The sequence below is a fragment of the Lynx canadensis genome, chromosome X, assembly GCF_007474595.2.
Source record: "Lynx canadensis isolate LIC74 chromosome X, mLynCan4.pri.v2, whole genome shotgun sequence".
In the NCBI taxonomy this organism is placed as follows: Eukaryota; Metazoa; Chordata; class Mammalia; order Carnivora; family Felidae; genus Lynx; species Lynx canadensis.
Genome location: NC_044321.2, coordinates 85083051 through 85101525, shown reverse-complemented (window position 1 = coordinate 85101525; position 18475 = coordinate 85083051). Strand labels below are relative to the sequence as shown.

At 38.4% G+C, this 18475-nt stretch overlaps 1 protein-coding gene across 1 annotated transcript in view; it reads right to left on the bottom strand.

The window, feature by feature from the left end:
* Positions 1-203: 203 nt before the first annotated feature.
* The window catches only part of DNAAF6 (dynein axonemal assembly factor 6), a 41262-nt gene continuing 22990 nt past the window's right edge, over positions 204-18475 (bottom strand). The window contains exons 6-7 of the mRNA XM_030306033.1: positions 11947-12032; positions 204-383 (exon numbers count right to left, since the gene is read on the bottom strand). Coding sequence (XP_030161893.1) covers positions 254-383; positions 11947-12032 — 216 coding nt within the window. The 3' untranslated portion in view covers positions 204-253. The remainder of the gene's footprint in view (positions 384-11946; positions 12033-18475) is intronic.

Sequence of the window (18475 nt, the reverse complement as noted above, 5' to 3'; positions counted from 1 at the left end):
TTAACCTGCAAATTCTATCCAGCTATCACCAAAAAAATGGAATAGCTTATGAATATAAGAAAACAGTATTTCCCACCAGAGTAATAGGAATGACGGTAAATGACCAGGAACTCACTAGAATTGAATTTAGACCCTTTATGAACTATGTCAGAATAATAAAAAAGATAGGAGACATTTGCCAATTTTTCAAAGGTTTTTTTAAAAATTTTTTAGCAGTGCTGTTTTACCATGTTTCCTTCTTGTTCATGAAGCTTCAGAAGAAGTTAATGAAATCCAAGTCTCTTTTCATTGTTAGGGCGACTTCAAGAGTCTCAGTCTCCAGGATATAGAAAGCTTTGGCACTGTTGCATTCCACAGGGTGGGGAAGGGTTATCAACAGCTTCCTAAAAATCAAAACAAAATAAGAGAAGATAAAAAACCTAGAATCAACTTCCTAAAGTAATATCAAGAAGATATCACTTTTATTTTATTTTATTTTTAATATGAAATTTATTGTCAAATTGGTTTCCATACAACACCCAATGCTCATCCCAACCGGTGCCCTCCTCAATGCCCATCTCTTCTCCCCCAACCCCCCCCCCCGCCGCCCCATCAACCCTCAGTTTATTCTCAGTTTTTAAGAGTCTCTTATGGTTTGCCTCCTTCCTTCTTGGTAACTTTTTTCCCCCCGTCCCCTCCCCCATGGTCTTCTGTTAAGTTTCTCAGGATCCACATAAGAGTGAAAACATATGGTATCTGCCTTTGTATGACTTATTTCACTTAGCATAATACTCTCCAGTTCCATCCACGTTGCTACAAAAGGCCATATTTCACTCTTTCTCATTGTCAAGTAGTATTCCATCAAGTATATAAACCACAACTTCTTTATCCATTCATCAGTTGATGGACATTTAGGCTCTTTCCATAATTTGGCTATTGTTGAAAGTGCTGCTATAAACATTGGGGTACAAGTGCCCCTATGCATCAGCACTCTTGTATCCCTTGGGTAAATTCCTAGCAGTCCTATTTCTGGGTCCTAGGGTAGATCTATTTTTAATTTTTTGAGGAACCTCCACACTGTTTTCCAGAGTGGATATACCCGTTTGGTTTCCCACCAACAGTGCAAGAGGGTTCCCGTTTCTCCACATCCTCGCCAGCATCTATAGTCTCCTGATTTGTTCATTTTAGCCCCTCTGACTGGCGTGAGGTGATATTTCAGTGTGGTTTTGATCTCACTTTTAATAAGATAACGGCAATATATACCACCAAAAGGTTAGGAATCAAAAAAAACAATATTTAGACACTGTAAGTACGAGTTCAAAACTATGCCAAATTAACACACATAATATATCAGCCTTTTTGGCCTTAAAAATACAAGCAGGGGTTTTGATACCCCCACTCTTTTTTCAAGATTGACCTCATTTTGCATTATATACACATACTCTCAGGCTTGATTTATAGACAGAGGAACAGAGCCATTGCAACTCTAAGTTGGTTGGATAGATATGTTGCCAGCCATGCTTATGTGTACATGGAATGTGACTAACTGATACAAATCTGAAAATTGGAATAGTTCTATAATAATTCTGCTGATGCAACCTCAGGCTGAGTCTCTACTACATGTATAGTTATTGAAATTCAGGCCTGGAATGATTTTAATACTAGATCAATGAAAGTGCTTCTCTGTGCTTGCTTCTGGTTCTTTCTACTATACATTGACAAAAATCCCTGTGAGAGATTGCTGGGTTTATTTTGCAGTTGTGGGGCTCCGTTGCTAGATAGCTGTATGCTTTAGCTGCATTGCTGGGCTGAGCCATCCATAATTCTGTCATAGTGGTATGAATCTGAATTATGCATGGGGTCGGCACATGCTGGTATCTGAAGAAAATTAAATGCATGAAGCACTTGTTACCTCGCATTCTCCATAAAGAAGCCTTCAGTATCTCTATAAAAAGTGGACAGAAAAGCTCTTTTAAAAGGTATAGGATCCAAGTTTGTAAAGGAATCTGGTATTTTTTAGGGGTACTTATTGAATCCTTGTATAAAGAACTAGTATTTGAAAACAAACTCTTGAAAACCGATTGCCTCCTCACTCATTTGCAAGACCTAAGTTTAGGAAACTGGGCTCATTAAAAGTATTTATCACACATGTTTGTGTGATCGCATTTCTCTAGAAGAGAAATTTCCTGTTACTCTTGTTCTATTCCAGATACTTGTAGTAGGAAAAACATCTCTCTCCACCAGAAGTAATGATATCATGATGTATTTATTTCAAATTTAAAAAAATTTTAATGTGTGTTTATTTTTCAGAGAGAGAGACAGAGTGTGAGAGGGAGAGGGGCAGAGAAAGAGAGAGACACAGAATCCGAAGCAGGCTCCAGGCTCTAAGCTGTCAGCACAGAGCCCGACGTGGGGCTTGAACTTATGACCTTTGAGATCCCGACCTGAGTCCAAGTTGGGCACTTAACCAACTGAGCTACCCAGGTGCCCCTCATGATGTATTTTAATATATCATGTAATATTTGGCATCTCAAAAAAGTGGGTGCAAAAAGTGTTTAGAGTCCATCTTTTTAAAGTTGTTTACAATATAGTTTGAGCTGGAGTTAGATTTGCTTTATCCCTTATTCTACAAATGATAATATATTCACTTTAAAAATAAAGCAAAGCTCAGTGGTGGTAGCTTCATTGCACTAAAAGACAACTATAAATCAGCTGAAGAAGGAGTTCCAGTGATAATGTGCACTTCTCTGTCCAGAGAGAAATAAATTCAGCAGAGACAGTGGCCATTGGAATGATCCATCTATGCCTGCATTCCTGGCTAGTCCTTAGCAGTATGGCTTCAAATACTAAAAATTTGAACAGAAACTGTGCAACTTATTTAGGCTCTTAGGAGAAGGGAAGTATTTTTGTCTAGTCTGTTTTACTGCCTGATATCTGGATTGAGATTTATATATAAACAAAATAAAATTCTACAAATACTTATCCATGTACAATTCATTGAAGGACAGGACTATATCTTACCTTCATATCCCCCCAGTTGTAGCAGGAGACTTTATTAATGTTTGTTGAGTGAATACATAAATGAATGAAAAGCAAAATAACATTTGAGTACCCAGAACACATTAGTACTATCAAATATGAATAAACATTTAAACTCAATCCCTCTGCCTTTACATTGATAGTATACTTGCTTTTAAGAAGCTACAGTTTAGGCACTGATCAAATGTTTATCCAGTATTACTTTTCATTAGAAATTGTTTAAAAGTGAATGATAATATATGAAAGTAAAGACAAAAGAATTATCTATACAGTGAACTCTAGAGACTTACATCCTTACATTTATATTAGCAAAGTCAAGTTGATGTTCCTTGCAAGAGATTTAAATACAGGACAACCTTGTTCTGTGCATATTCACATAATGTAGTTTTTATTTTATGTAGTTAATAAATGATTTTATCTCTGGGTTAGTTAACAAGAGACTTTTTTTTTTTTTTTTTTTTTTTTTTTATTTTTTTTTTTTTAAAATTTTTTTTTTTTTCAACGTTTATTTATTTTTGGGACAGAGAGAGACAGAGCATGAACGGGGGAGGGACAGAGAGAGAGGGAGACACAGAATTGGAAACAGGCTCCAGGCTCTGAAGCCATCAGCCCAGAGTCTGACGCGGGGCTCGAACTCCCGGACCGCGAGATCGTGACCTGGCTGAAGTCGGACGCTTAACCGACTGCGCCACCCAGGCGCCCCAACAAGAGACTTTTAATGATAGAGAAAAAACTAAGGGTTGATGGAAGGAGGTGGGTGGGAGATTAGCTAGATGGGTGATGGGGACTAAGGGGGGCCCTTGTTGTGATGAGCACTGGGTGTTGTATGTAAGTGATGAAATCACTGAATTCTACTCCTGAGATCAATATTGCACTGTATATTAACTAACAAAATTTAAATTAAAAAATAAATATTTGGGTTTAGAAAACATGACTTTTTAAACGTTTTCTATTGGAGACATAACTATTTTCAAAGAAAGTGAAGAAATAGCTACTAAGCTGACATTCAGTATTTCAATTTGAAAACATCTTTTGAGTTTGAGTATCAGTCAATTCTCAATCAGTCTGAATTAAAGGAGCACAGCAAAGATGAGAATAAAACAGCATTCAACCAAAAATTAATTCATACTTGTCTTTACAATATGTTTTTACTATCACATTCAAGGAATTCATTTATGATATTCTTAGAATACACTTCAAAAAATAGTGAAACCTCATATGAAGATAAAAGTCCTTGGGAAATTATCCAATTTCCCCTATCTTTCCTCCTTTCTGTCTACTCCATGTTGGGAATCAACGTGCAAAAACAATGATTTTTTTTAAAAAATAAAGAAGTTAAGACATTGCTTTATTTCCTTTGGTTGTATAATTCTAAAAATCTGGGTTTTATTGATAGTTCTAATGCAATTGACTGTCATTTGACTGATCTTACCAGTCAATTCAGTTAGAATAGATTCACGTGTTCTGCCTTATAGATTCATGAACAGGAGGTTTTCTCTTCTCTCTCTAGGGGTGAGTAAACATAGTGTGATATGCTGTCAAAGTTAGAAACTAAAGAAAGTATATGTGAATACCAATAACCTCAAAAACAAGTCACATTTCCAATAACACAATTTCAGATAATAGCGTGGCTCCAAAGAATGTGCAAGTGTTAAGGAAAAATGACAAAAACGATAACAGCCTATCTTCAGTCTTCTATCATAATTAATGATTTTTTTCTTAAGAGACAGCACCTCTCTGCACTATTTAATATATAAGAACATTATGATCCCAAAATTCTAGTGTAGTCCACATTCTACATGGACAAGTATCTCTGTGTGAGTCTTTCATTTGGTGGGTTCTGATAGATATCTGGAGTGGGAGCATAGCAGCTGCCTGAAGATTGATGGAGAACTGCTAGGAGAATGGAAATTAACTCCATGGTGTGTAGATATGTATGTGTTTTTAACAAGCGCACCAATATCACGGAAGATTGACTGTTAATTTAAGCAACTTTCCTTGCAGAGGTTGTGTGGAAGAATAAAAGCATATATAATAAGAATGAAAAAATTACACTGCTCCTCGAAGTAAATCATAGGAATAGTGGATGAAATTTTTATAACAGGAGACAATTTTTGTGAGAATATAGTTTTGAAATTACATAAGTAATGAGAAAGTACTTGATATATATCCATGGGTAGATCATTTTGGGTTGAATGCATCTACCATAGAAATCAAGGTTAAGCTATGTATGTACATTGGGTCGTTTATACATAGAAGTCTTTTGTATGAGGGATCTACTTTTTAATTTTTGAAACCCTAAGATCAACAGGGGAAGATTATTTTTTTTATTTTTTTTATTTTTTTTAATATTTCTTTTATATATATATATATATGAAATTTATTGACAAATTGGTTTCCATACAACACCCAGTGCTCATCCCAAAAGGTGCCCTCCTCAATACCCATCACCCACCCTCCCCTCCCTCCCACCCCCCATCAACCCTCAGTTTGTTCTCAGTTTTTAACAGTCTCTTATGCTTTGGCTGTCTCCCACTCTAACCTCTTTTTTTTTCCTTCCCCTCCCCCATGGGTTCCTGTTAAGTTTCTCAGGATCCACATAACAGTGAAACCATATGGTATCTGTCTTTCTCTGTATGGCTTATTTCACTTAGCATTACACTCTCCAGTTCCATCCACGTTGCTACAAAAGGCCATATTTCATTTTTTCTCATTGCCACGTAGTATTCCATTGTGTATATAAACCACAATTTCTTTATCCATTCATCAGTTGATGGACATTTAGGCTCTTTCCATAATTTGGCTATTGTTGAGAGTGCTGCTATGAACATCGGAGTACAAGTGCCCCTATGCATCAGTACTCCTGTATCCCTTGGGTAAATTCCTAGCAGTGCTATTGCTGGGTCTAGGGTAGGTCTATTTTTAATTTTCTGAGGAACCCCCACACTGCTTTCCAGAGCGGCTGCACCAATTTGCATCCCCACCAACAGTGCAAGAGGGTTCCCGTTTCTCCACATCCTCTCCAGCATCTATAGTCTCCTGATTTGTTCATTTTGGCCACTCTGACTGGCGTGAGGTGATACCTGAGTGTGGTTTTGATTTGTATTTCCCTGATAAAGAGCGACGCTGAACATCTTTTCATGGGCCTGTTGGCCATCTGGATGTCTTCTTTAGAGAAGTGTCTATTCATGTTTTCTGCCCACTTCTTCACTGGGTTATTTGTTTTCCGGGTGTGGAGTTTGTGAGCTCTTTATAGATTTTAGATACTAGCCCTTTGTCCGATATGTCATTTGCAAATATCTTTTCCCATTCCGTTGGTTGCCTTTTAGTTTTGTTGGTTGTTTCCTTTGCTGTGCAGAAGCTTTTTATCTTCATAAGGTCCCAGTAATTCACTTTTGCTTTTAATTCCCTTGCCTTTGGGGATGTGTCGAGTAAGAGATTGCTACGGCTAAGGTCAGAGAGGTCTTTTCCTGCTTTCTCCTCTAAGGTTTTGATGGTTTCCTGTCTCACATTTAGGTCCTTTATCCATTTTGAGCTTATTTTTGTAAATGGTGTGAGAAAGTGGTCTAATTTCAACCTTCTGCATGTTGCTGTCCAGTTCTCCCAGCACCATTTGTTAAAGAGACTGTCTTTTTTCCATTGGATGTTCTTTCCTGCTTTGTCAAAGATGAGTTGGCCATACGTTTGTGGGTCTAGTTCTGGGGTTTCTATTCTATTCCATTGGTCTCTGTGTCTGTTTTTGTGCCAATACCATGCTGTCTTGATGATGACAGCTTTGTAGTAGAGGCTAAAGTCTGGGATTGTGATGCCTCCTGCTTTGGTCTTCTTCTTCAAAATTCCTTTGGCTATTCGGGGCCTTTTGTGATTCCATATGAATTTTAGGATTGCTTGTTCTAGTTTCGAGAAGAATGCTGGTGCAATTTTGATTGGGATTGCATTGAATGTGTAGATAGCTTTGGGTAGTATTGACATTTTGACAATATTTATTTTTCCAATCCATGAGCAGGGAATGTCTTTCCATTTCTTTAAATCTTCTTCAATTACCTTCATAAGCTTTCTATAGTTTTCAGCATACAGATCCTTTACATCTTTGGTTAGATTTATTCCTAGGTATTTTATGCTTCTTGGTGCAATTGTGAATGGGATCAGTTTCTTTATTTGTCTTTCTGTTGCTTCATTGTTAGTGTATAAGAATGCAACTGATTTCTGTACATTGATTTTGTATCCTGCGACTTTGCTGAATTCATGTATCAGTTCTAGCAGACTTTTGGTGGAGTCTATCGGATTTTCCATGTATAATATCATGTCATCTGCAAAAAGCGAAAGCTTGACTTCATCTTTGCCAATTTGGATGCCTTTGATTTCCTTTTGTTGTCTGATTGCTGATGCTAGAACTTCCAGCACTATGTTAAACAACAGCGGTGAGAGCGGGCATCCCTGTCGTGTTCCTGATCTCAGGGAAAAAGCTCTCAGTTTTTCCCCGTTGAGGATGATGTTAGCTGTGGGCTTTTCATAAATGGCTTGTATGATGTTTAAGTATGTTCCTTCTATCCCGACTTTCTCGAGGGTTTTTATTAAGAAAGGGTGCTGGATTTTGTCAAAGGCCTTTTCTGCATCGATTGACAGGATCATATGGTTCTTCTCTTTTTTTTTTGTTAATGTGATGTATCACGTTGATTGATTTGCAAATGTTGAACCAGCCCTGCATCCCAGGAATGAATCCCACTTGATCATGGTGAATAATTCTTTTTATATGCTGTTGAATTCGATTTGCTAGTATCTTATTGAGAATTTTTGCATCCATATTCATCAGGGATATTGGCCTGTAGTTCTCTTTTCTTACTGGGTCTCTGTCTGGTTTAGGAATCAAAGTAATACTGGCTTCCTAGAATGAGTCTGGAAGTTTTCCTTCCCTTTCTATTTCTTGGAATAGCTTGAGAAGGATAGGTATTATCTCTGCTTTAAACGTCTGGTAGAACTCCCCTGGGAAGCCATCTGGTCCTGGACTCTTATTTGTTGGGAGATTTTTGATAACCGATTCCATTTCTTCGCTGGTTATGGGTCTGTTCAAGCTTTCTATTTCCTCCTGATTGAGTTTTGGAAGAGTGTGGGTGTTCAGGAATTTGTCCATTTCTTCCAGGTTGTCCAATTTGTTGGCATATAATTTTTCATAGTATTCCCTGATAATTGTTTGTATCTCTGAGGGATTGGTTGTAATAATTCCATTTTCATTCATGATTTTATCTATTTGGGTCATTTCCCTTTTCTTTTTGAGAAGCCTGGCTAGAGGTTTGTCAATTTTGTTTATTTTTTCAAAAAACCAACTCTTGGTTTAATTGATCTGCTCTACAGTTTTTTTAGATTCTATATTGTTTATTTCTGCTCTGATCTTTATTATTTCTCTTCTTCTGCTGGGTTTAGGCTGCCTTTGCTGTTCTGCTTCTATTTCCTTTAGGTGTGCTGTTAGATTTTGTATTTGGGATTTTTCTTGTTTCTTGAGATAGGCCTGGATTGCAATGTATTTTCCTCTCAGGACTGCCTTCCCTGCGTCCCAAAGCGTTTGGATTGTTGTATTTTCATTTTCGTTTGTTTCCATATACTGTTTAATTTCTTCTCTAATTGCCTGGTTGACCCACTCATTCGTTAGTAGGGTGTTCTTTAACCTCCATGGTTTTGGAGGTTTTCCAGACTTTTTCCTGTGGTTGATTTCAAGCTTCATAGCATTGTGGTCTGAAAGTATGCATGGTATAATTTCAGTTCTTGTAAACTTATGAAGGGCTGTTTTCTGACCCAGTATATGATCTATCTTGGAGAATGTTCCATGTGCACTCGAGAAGAAAGTATATTCTGTTGCTTTGGGATACAGAGTTCTAAATATATCTGTCAAGTCCATCTGATCCAATGTCTCATTCAGGGCCCTTGTTTCTTTATTGACCGTGTGTCTAGATGATCTATCCATTTCTGTAAGTGGGGTGTTAAAGTCCCCTGCAATTACCACATTCTTATCAATAAGGTTGCTTCTGTTTATGAGTAATTGTTTTATATATTTGGGGGCTCCGGTATTCGGCGCATAGACATTTATAATTGTTAGCTCTTCCTGATGGATAGACCCTGTAACTATTATATAATGTCCTTCTTCATCTCTTGTTACAGCCTTTAATTGAAAGTCTAGTTTGTCTGATATAAGTATGGCTACTCCAGCTTTCTTTTGGCTTCCAGTAGCATGATAAATAGTTCTCCATCCCCTCACTCTCAATCTAAAGGTGTCCTCAGGTCTAAAATGAGTCTCTTGTAGACAGCAAATAGATGGGTCTTGTTTTTTTATCCATTCTGATACCCTATGTCTTTTGGTTGGCGCATTTAATCCATTTACATTCAGTGTTATTATAGAAAGATACGGGTTTAGAGTCATTGTGATGTCTGTATGTTTTATGCTTGTAGTGATGACTCTGGTACTTTGTCTCACAGGGTCCCCCTTAGGATCTCTTGTAGGGCTGGTTTAGTGGTGACAAATTCCTTCAGTTTTTGTTTGTTTGGGAAGACCTTTATCTCTCCTTCTATTCTAAATGACAGACTTGCTGGATAAAGGATTCTCGGCTGCATATTTTTTCTGTCTAGCACACTGAAAATCTCATGCCAATTCTTTCTGGCCTGCCAAGTTTCAAAAGAGAGATCAGTCACGAGTCTTATAGGTCTCCCTTTATATGTGAGGGCACGTTTACCCCTTGCTGCTTTCAGAATTTTCTCTTTATCCTTGTATTTTGCCAGTTTCACTATGATATGTCGTGCAGAAGATCGATTCAAGTTACGTCTGAAGGGAGTTCTCTGTGCCTCTTGGATTTCAATGCCTTTTTCCTTCCCCAGTTCAGGGAAGTTCTCAGCTATGATTTCTTCAAGTACCCCTTCAGCACCTTTCCCTCTCTCTTCCTCCTCTGGGATACCAATTATGCGTATATTATTTCTTTTTAGTGTATCACTTAGTTCTCTAATTTTCCCCTCATACTCCTGGATTTTTTTATCTCTCTTTTTCTCAGCTTCCTCTTTTTCCATAACTTTATCTTCTAGTTCACCTATTCTCTCCTCTGCCTCTTCCATCCGAGCCATGGTGGTTTCCATTTTGTTTTGCATTTCATTTAAAGCATTTTTCAGCTCCTCGTGACTGTTCCTTAGTCCCTTGATCTCTGTAGCAAGAGATTCTCTGCTGTCCTGTATACTGTTTTCAAGCCCAGCGATTAATTTTATGACTATTATTCTAAATTCACTTTCTGTTATATTATTTAAATCCTTTTTGATCAGCTCATTAGCTGTTGTTATTTCCTGGAGATTCTTCTGAGGGGAATTCTTCCGCTTGGTCATTTTGGATAGTCCCTGGTGTGGTGAGGACCTGCAGGGCACTTCCCCTGTGCTGTGGTGTATAACTGGAGTTGGTGGGCGGGGCCGCAGTCAGTCCTGATGTCTGCCCCCAGCCCACCACTGGGGCCACAGTCAGACTGGTGTGTGCCTTCTCTTCCCCTCTCCTAGGGGCGGGATTCACTGTGGGGTGGCGTGGCCCGTCTGGGCTACTTGCACACTGCCAGGCTTGTGATGCTGGGGATCTGGCGTATTAGCTGGGGTGGGTAGGCAAGGTGCACGGCGGCAGGGGGGCAGGCTTAGCTCGCTTCTCCTTAGGTGATCCACTTCAGGAGGGGCCCTGGGTGGCTCAGTCGGTTAATCATCCAACTCTTGGTTTCAGCTCAGGTCATTATTTTGTGGTTCATGGGTTTGAACCTCACGTCAGGCCAGGGGAAGATTATTGATACTGATAATGGAAGAAAGAAAATGTGCCAGCAGCTGACTGCTTACCACACCCAGTTTGAAACGCTCATGAATAACAGAGAAAGAGCCACTGCAGTCAACCAAAGTGTGCTCACTAGCATACATTCAGATGAAAAGTGAAACAAGCAAGGAGATATTTAGATATTTTATCTATCACACACCGGTTCCATTGATTTCCTCTTTATGGACTTGTTTTTGAGAGACGGGACTGATTTGTCCAGGTTTCAGATAAACACTTGTATCAGAATCTTACTGTATGTGTTGCATTTTGGAAACATAATTTGAACCTGTGTAATAAGAAGACTATTTTTAAAATATCAAAATGTTTAATTATATTATGCCATTATTACCTGTATTCTTTTTAAATGTATCTATACTACTTGAGAAGCTAGTGATAAATTTGTTAGAATTTTTAAATTTTTTTTTAATGTTTATTTATTTTTGAGAGAGAGAGAGACAGAGTATAAGCTGGAGAGGGGCAGAGGGAAAGGGAGACACAGAATCCTAAGCAGGCTCCAGGCTCTGAGCTGTCAGCACAGAGCCCGATGTGGGGCTCGAACTCACTAGCTGTGAGATCATGACCTGAGCCAGACATCCAGCCAACTAGGCCACCCAGGCACCCCAATTTGTTAGAATTTTTGCTTTAAGGAATTGATGACAAGACTTTTCTGTTAATTTTTAGATGGATACAGTCAAATTGAACCTTAGAGTCCCATGGTAACCAGAAAGTTTAAAGATATTGCTTCTCTTATGGCATCTCTGTACAAAAAGCCACAAGCGAGACTTACAACTTAAGAGATTTTCATCTCTAGTTATTTTTCCTCACAGATAAGTAAACCGTATCTGAATGTCAAAGGCTGTATTTTAGTGGTAGCAATCTACTTCAAATGTACGAGTGCAAAGCAAAAAAAAACTAGGTGTTTTAGGTGTTTCAAAAAATATATATACATACATATTTATATTATGTAGATCAAACATCTGAATGAATAACTCACTTTTTCACTTTTTGTCAAACTTTGGGAGTGATGAAAAATAACAATGTACACTTTAAGAATATTGATTATAGATTCATTAATATTTTAACACATTATTCTAGTTCTAAGTTTTACTCACTTATTAGGAGTGCGAAGGTCAAGGATCATTTCCTGGATATCAATTTGAATTTCAGAAGGGTTTGTTTTCGGCAGTTTAATTTTAACCTGAAAGAGAAAATGAGAAGAAAAATACTTTTGTCTTGAAGAACAGTTAATTTGAAGAGGGTAGGGAAGTATGGGGAAATGAGAGCTAATATTTATTAAGTTCCAGCTATGTGTGCATGGCTAGGCCCTTTCCTCATTACAATCTTGAGATGCAGGATTACCCCCATTTTATAGATGGAGATAGTGAGATACAGAGAAGTTTAATGAGCAGCCCAAGGGTAACCATCTGTAATTGAACTAAGGTTCCTTGCCTGTAACTTTCATTGTCTGAAGGTGCATACTTGTGCACCTGCTAAGGTTGGGGACTTTCAACGGACTTTATATCAGTGGGCACTTTGAATAAAAAGTGGTTAATTTTCATGTTGGGTGTGGGTTGGTGATGCCATTTGTAGTATCCTGGTATAAACTCCTATTCCGCATTTCCTAGAGAAGTGTAGGAGTCCATAAAAGTCGTTAATACAACAAGAGAAATAACAAAATGATCCCTACGTACCCCACACCCACCTCCACCTCCACACACACGCACACACAAAATGGGACTATTTATTGGTTTGGTAAGATTTTACTTAAAAATGTCGCATCTCAATTCCCACAGGACCCAGTAATTCCACTCCTGGGTACATACACAAGAGCATTTAAAACCCAGGTGTTCTCTTCCCTTATCCATCCCTCAAAATTGACATTTTCCAAGGGTCAGTCTGTCAATCTGCTTGCATGGATTCAGAAGTTTCTGCCAGTTCTGGTTCAAGGATTCCAGACATGTGATTCAGACATTTTGATGAAACCGCCTCAAAATGGCATCATCAGAATGTAAAATTACTGATTTTTTAACTAAGTAATATGTATAAGACATCTTTCACTCTTACTTCATACCTGACCTTAAGCCCATCTCAAATTCTTCCCCATCTCTCTCTCTTCTCACCCCATGTGCATTCTGCATCTAACTCTCTCATTATGTATTATGTATTAAATGTATTTAAAAATTTAAATACATCTAACTTTCACAATCAGAAATACATTAAATATATACAATTAGATCAACTTTTAAGGAGGTATCCACCCCCTACCATCATTATGAAAGAATGCTAGAATATTAACTATAAATATATGTATATTATATTACTATTAGAATTTAATTGAAGGTTTACTGTGCTGCCTAGAGCTGATAATAAGGAATTGTATTACAGCTCAAATATCTGTCTCCCTGAAACACAGTCTAATTTGCAACCAATCCAATAAGGTTAGCATAATCAGAAAGCCTGCCAAAAAATGTGTCCGTCCTCTAGAATTTATATGGAAAAGAGAATCCATTCAATTATCATGTAGCCAAATCTATGTATTCATTAGAAGTAAATAAGTATGACTGTTTTAACCTTAAGAGCAAAATCAGGATTTGAGAAATAGACCATTTAGGAAACAAGTGGATTCTCAGAAGATAGGCAGACACATTGCTCAGAATGATTGGTAGCGCTTTCTGAGATGAATACGTGTGATAAACATGTGACTCCTGGTTGTGTCTGCCAGATAGTGACTGATTCCTATCCCATCCCTGACTCTCACCTCATTCTCAGTGAGACTTGGAGATGGAGTAAGGCTCATATCCCTGTGAAGGAGGTGATAATGAAAAAGAAACAGACTAAATGGCTTGTTTCATAGGTCACATCAGAATGTCCCCTTATCAGTATGGATGCATTAAAGCAGAAGAGCCAAAATATTATATATCCATTGCTCAAAAAGAGTATCAAGCTATGTGCAGGCTGCTTTTCCCATCCTCTAGAACAAACAATGGGTCATTTGGCAGAATATCAATAACTCTAGCCCCATTTACTTTTGGCTTTTAGAGATAATCTGCTGTTCAACACACATGGGTGAAAATGGGAATCCACTGACCTACTTCCCCACTGCACGCATACCCCTTCTTACCACGAGTAGTCCTCTGGGGGAAGACAGGCTATCTTCCTACATACCTTTGACACCTGAAGTTTCTTTTTCCATGGCCCCCAACTGACATCCAAGAGGTCAGGTACTTCAGTGAGCCCTATTTCTCAAGGGTAGGCTGTTCCCTATTCTTTGCCACATTGTTTCTATTACACATGTTTGGCTTCTCTCATCAACATTGTTTTTATCTCTAAAGCCATGACCCAGAGTCAACGTCACTTCATTGATCTGATTCCTCTTGGTTTTTGATACCTGGCTTGGAACTGGAGTGAGAATTTCCAGTGCCTCTGTTTGAACTCTGTCTCTGAATGTTGACCCCATCCCAAGGGCTATGTATTCTGTCCTCAGTCCCATTTCTGCAAGTTTCCTAGTGTCCCTCTCAATACCTCCCCCTCTCCAAGCATACATGTGCTACTTAAGATCAGTTATCCTTTATTCCAAGCCCAATGCAAAGCCAGTACTCTGTGGTAGTATATTCTAACCCCTCAGAGAACACCAATTCTGAAAATCAACATCTCCAGTCCCTGTCTTTGAGTTTCACATGGATTTATATTTCTAACAGCCTTGGACACTTCCAGCAAGATTTCTTATAGGCAGTTCAAACTGAATATAACCCAAACTTAATATATTTCTCTTAGAACTTTGTCTTCTTTCTTTTGCATTGCATTCCTGATCCCCATACCAAAAACAAAGCTGTTTACTCTTATTCCAGAAGTAATAAATGGTAATTGTAAATAAAGTGTAAAATTCAGATGAACAAAAAGAAATAAAAACCATCTCTAAGACTACCATCCAGAGACAAACCACTTTACATTCCCCTATCTTGATTCATGTCATCACCATTTACCCAGTCACCCAAACTAGAACTCTTGACTCCTATTTCTCCCTTACATATCCCATTTGACAACTTTCCATATGTGGAATTCTAGAAACTTAACAGAAGACCATGGGGGAAGGGAAGGGGAAATATAGTTTCAAACACAGAGGGAGGCAAACCATAAAGGACTCTTAAATGCAGAGAACAAACTGAGGTTTGATGGGGTAGCAGAAGAGAGGGGAAAATGGGTGATGGATATTGAGGAGGGCACTTGTTGGTATGAGCACTGGGTGTTGTATGTAGGCAATGAATCATGGGAATCTACTTTTGAAGCCAAGAGCATGCTGTAGACACTGTATGTTAGCTAACTTGACAATAAATTACATTAAAAAAATAAATCTTATCAATACTACTTCTTAAATATCTACCTTGCTCTCTATCCCTACTGCCACCCGCCAGGGGCCTACCTCTCTCACCTGAATTAGTGATATTGTCTATCAATTGGTTTTCCTAACACCAATCTCCCTAACTCGCACTCATCTCCTACCATCATCTCTGCCAAATTCTCGATAATCTGCCACTAGAGTTGTTATGAAATGCCACATCTAATTGTTTAACTCACCTTCTTTAAGATGTTTAGTAACTCTAATGCCCACAAAAGTTCACAATTCACGGTGTCTTAGTCTGTTGGGGCTGCCATAACACAATACTACAGACTGGAATTCTGAGCATGCCAGATGTGCGAGTATGGTTGGTTTCCGGTGAGAGCTCTTTTCTCTACTTGCAGAAAGCTGCCTTCTCACAGGGTGCTCACATGGCCCAGAAAGAAACCAAGCAGAGCAAGCTCTCTGGTATCTTTGTATAAACGCACTAATATCATCATGCCAGCCCCACCCTTGTGACCTTATCTAAACCTAATTACCTCTCAAAGGTTCCATCTCCAAATACCATTACAGTGGGGGTTAGAGCTTCAAAATATGAACTTCAGGGGGACGCAATCAGTCCAAAGCACATGGTATGACCTTCAAGGGCTTTTCCAACTAGCTCCAAGCTGCTTATTCTGTTTTATCTTGTATTACTCCATGCCAGTGCATTCTGGGGTTCCAAGAACATCACAAATGCTCTCAAAACACATCATATGCTTTCATAGCACTATGCCTTTGCTCATGCTGCTGCTTACTCTTCTCGGAGAGCTTTTCCACCCTGACAAACTATTATGGACTTCAAATGTCCAGGCATCCAGCAGAAGCAGAGAAATAATAAAGATCAGAGCAGAAATAAACACTATAAAATCTAAAAAAACTGTAGAGCAGATCAATTAAACCAAGAGTTGGTTTTTTGAAAAAATAAACAAAATTGATAAACCTCTAGCCAGGCTTCTCAAAAAGAAAAGGGAGATGACCCAAATAGATAAAATCATGAATTAAAATGGAATTATTACAACCAATCCTTCAGAAATATAAGCAATTATCAGGGAATACTATGAAAAATTATATGCCAACAAATTGGACAACCTGGAAGAAATGGACAAATTCCTAAACACCCACACACTTCCAAAACTCAAACTGGAGGAAATAGAAAGCTTGAACAGACCCATAACCAGCGAAAAAATTGAATCAGTCATCAAAAATCTCCCAACAAATAAGAGTCCAGGACCAGATGGCTTCCCAGGGGAATTCTACCAGACATTTAAAGCAGAGATAATACCTATCCTTCTCAATCTATTCCAAAAAATAGAAAGGGAAGGAAAACTTCCAGACTCATTCTATGAAGCCAGTATTATTTTGATTCCTAAACCAGACAGACACCCAGTAAAAAAAGAGAACTACAGGCCAATATCCCTAATGAATATGGATGCAAAAATTCTCAATAAGATACTAGCAAATCGAATTCAACAGCTTATAAAAAGAATTATTCACCATGATCAAGTGGGATTCATCCCTGGGATGCAGGGCTGGTTCAACATTCGCAAATCAATCAATGTGATACATCACATTAATAAAAGAAAAGATAAGAACCATATGATCCTGTCAATCGATGCAGAAAAAGCATTTGACAAAATTCAGCATCGTTCCTTAATAAAAACCCTCGAGAAAGTCGGGATAGAAGGAACATACTTAAACATCGTAAAAGCCATTTATGAAAAGCCCACAGCTAATATCGTCCTCAATGGGGAAAAACTGAGACCTTTCCCCCTGAGATCAGGAACACGACAGGGATGTCCATTCTCACCGCTGTTGTTTAACATAGTGTTGGAAGTGCTAGCATCATCAATCAGACAACAAAAGGAAATCAAGACATCAAAATTGGCAAAGATGACGTCAAGCTTTCACTTTTTGCAGATGGCATGATATTATACATGGAAAATCCGATAGACTCCACCAAAAGTCTGCTAGAACTGATACATGAATTCAGCAAAGTTGCAGGATACAAAATCAATGTACAGAAATCAGTTGCATTCTTATACACTAACAATGAAGCAACAGAAAGACAAATAAAGAAACTGATCCCATTCACAATTGCACCAAGAAGCATAAAATACCTAGGAATAAACCTAACCGAAGATGTAAAAGATCCATATGCTGAAAACTATAGAAAGCTTATGAAGGAAATTGAAGAAGATACAAAGAAATGCAAAAACATTCTGTGCTCATGGATTGGAAGAATAAATATTGTTAAAATGTCAATACTACCCAAAGCTATCTACATTCAATGCAGTCCCAATTAAAATTGCACCAGCATTCTTCTCCAACCTAGAACAAGCAATCCTAAAATTCATATAGAACCACAAAAGGCCCCGAATAGCCAAAGGAATTTTGAAGAAGAAGACCAAAGCAGGAGGCATCACAATCCCACACTTTAGCCTCTACTACAAAGCTGTCATCATCAAGACAGCATGGTATTGGCACAAAAACAGACACAGAGACCAATGGAATAGAATAGAAACCCCAGAACTAGACCCACAAAAGTATGGCCAACTAATCTTTGACAAAGCAGGAAAGAATATCCAATGGAAAAAAGACAGTGTCTTTAACAAATGGTGCTGGGAGAACTGGACAGCAACATGCAGAAGAATGAAACTAGACCACTTTCTTACACCATTCACAAAAATAAACTCAAAATGGATAAAGGACCTGAATGTGAGACAGGAAACCATCAAAACCCTAGAGGAGAAAGGAGGAAAAGACCTCTCTGACCTCAGCCGCAGCAATTTCTTACTTGACGCATCCCCAAAGGCAAGGGAATTAAAAGCAAAAATGAACCATTGGGACCTCATGAAGATAAAAAGCTTCTGCACAGCAAAGGAAACAACCAACAAAACTAAAAGGCAACCAACGGAATGGGAAAACATATTTGCAAATGACATATTAGACAAAGGGCTAGTATCCAAAATCTATAAAGAGCTCACCAAACTCCACACCCGAAAAACAAATAATCCAGTGAAGAAATGGGCAGAAAACATGAATAGACACTTCTCTAAAGAAGACATCCAGATGGCCAACAGGCCCATGAAAAGATGTTCAGCGTCGCTCCTCATCAGGGAAATACAAATCAAAACCACACTCAGATACCACCTCAGGTCAGTCAGAGTGGCCAAAATGAACAAATCAGGAGACTATAGATGCTGGAGAGGATGTGGAGAAACGGGAACCCTCTTGCACTGTTGGTGGGAATCCAAACTGGTACA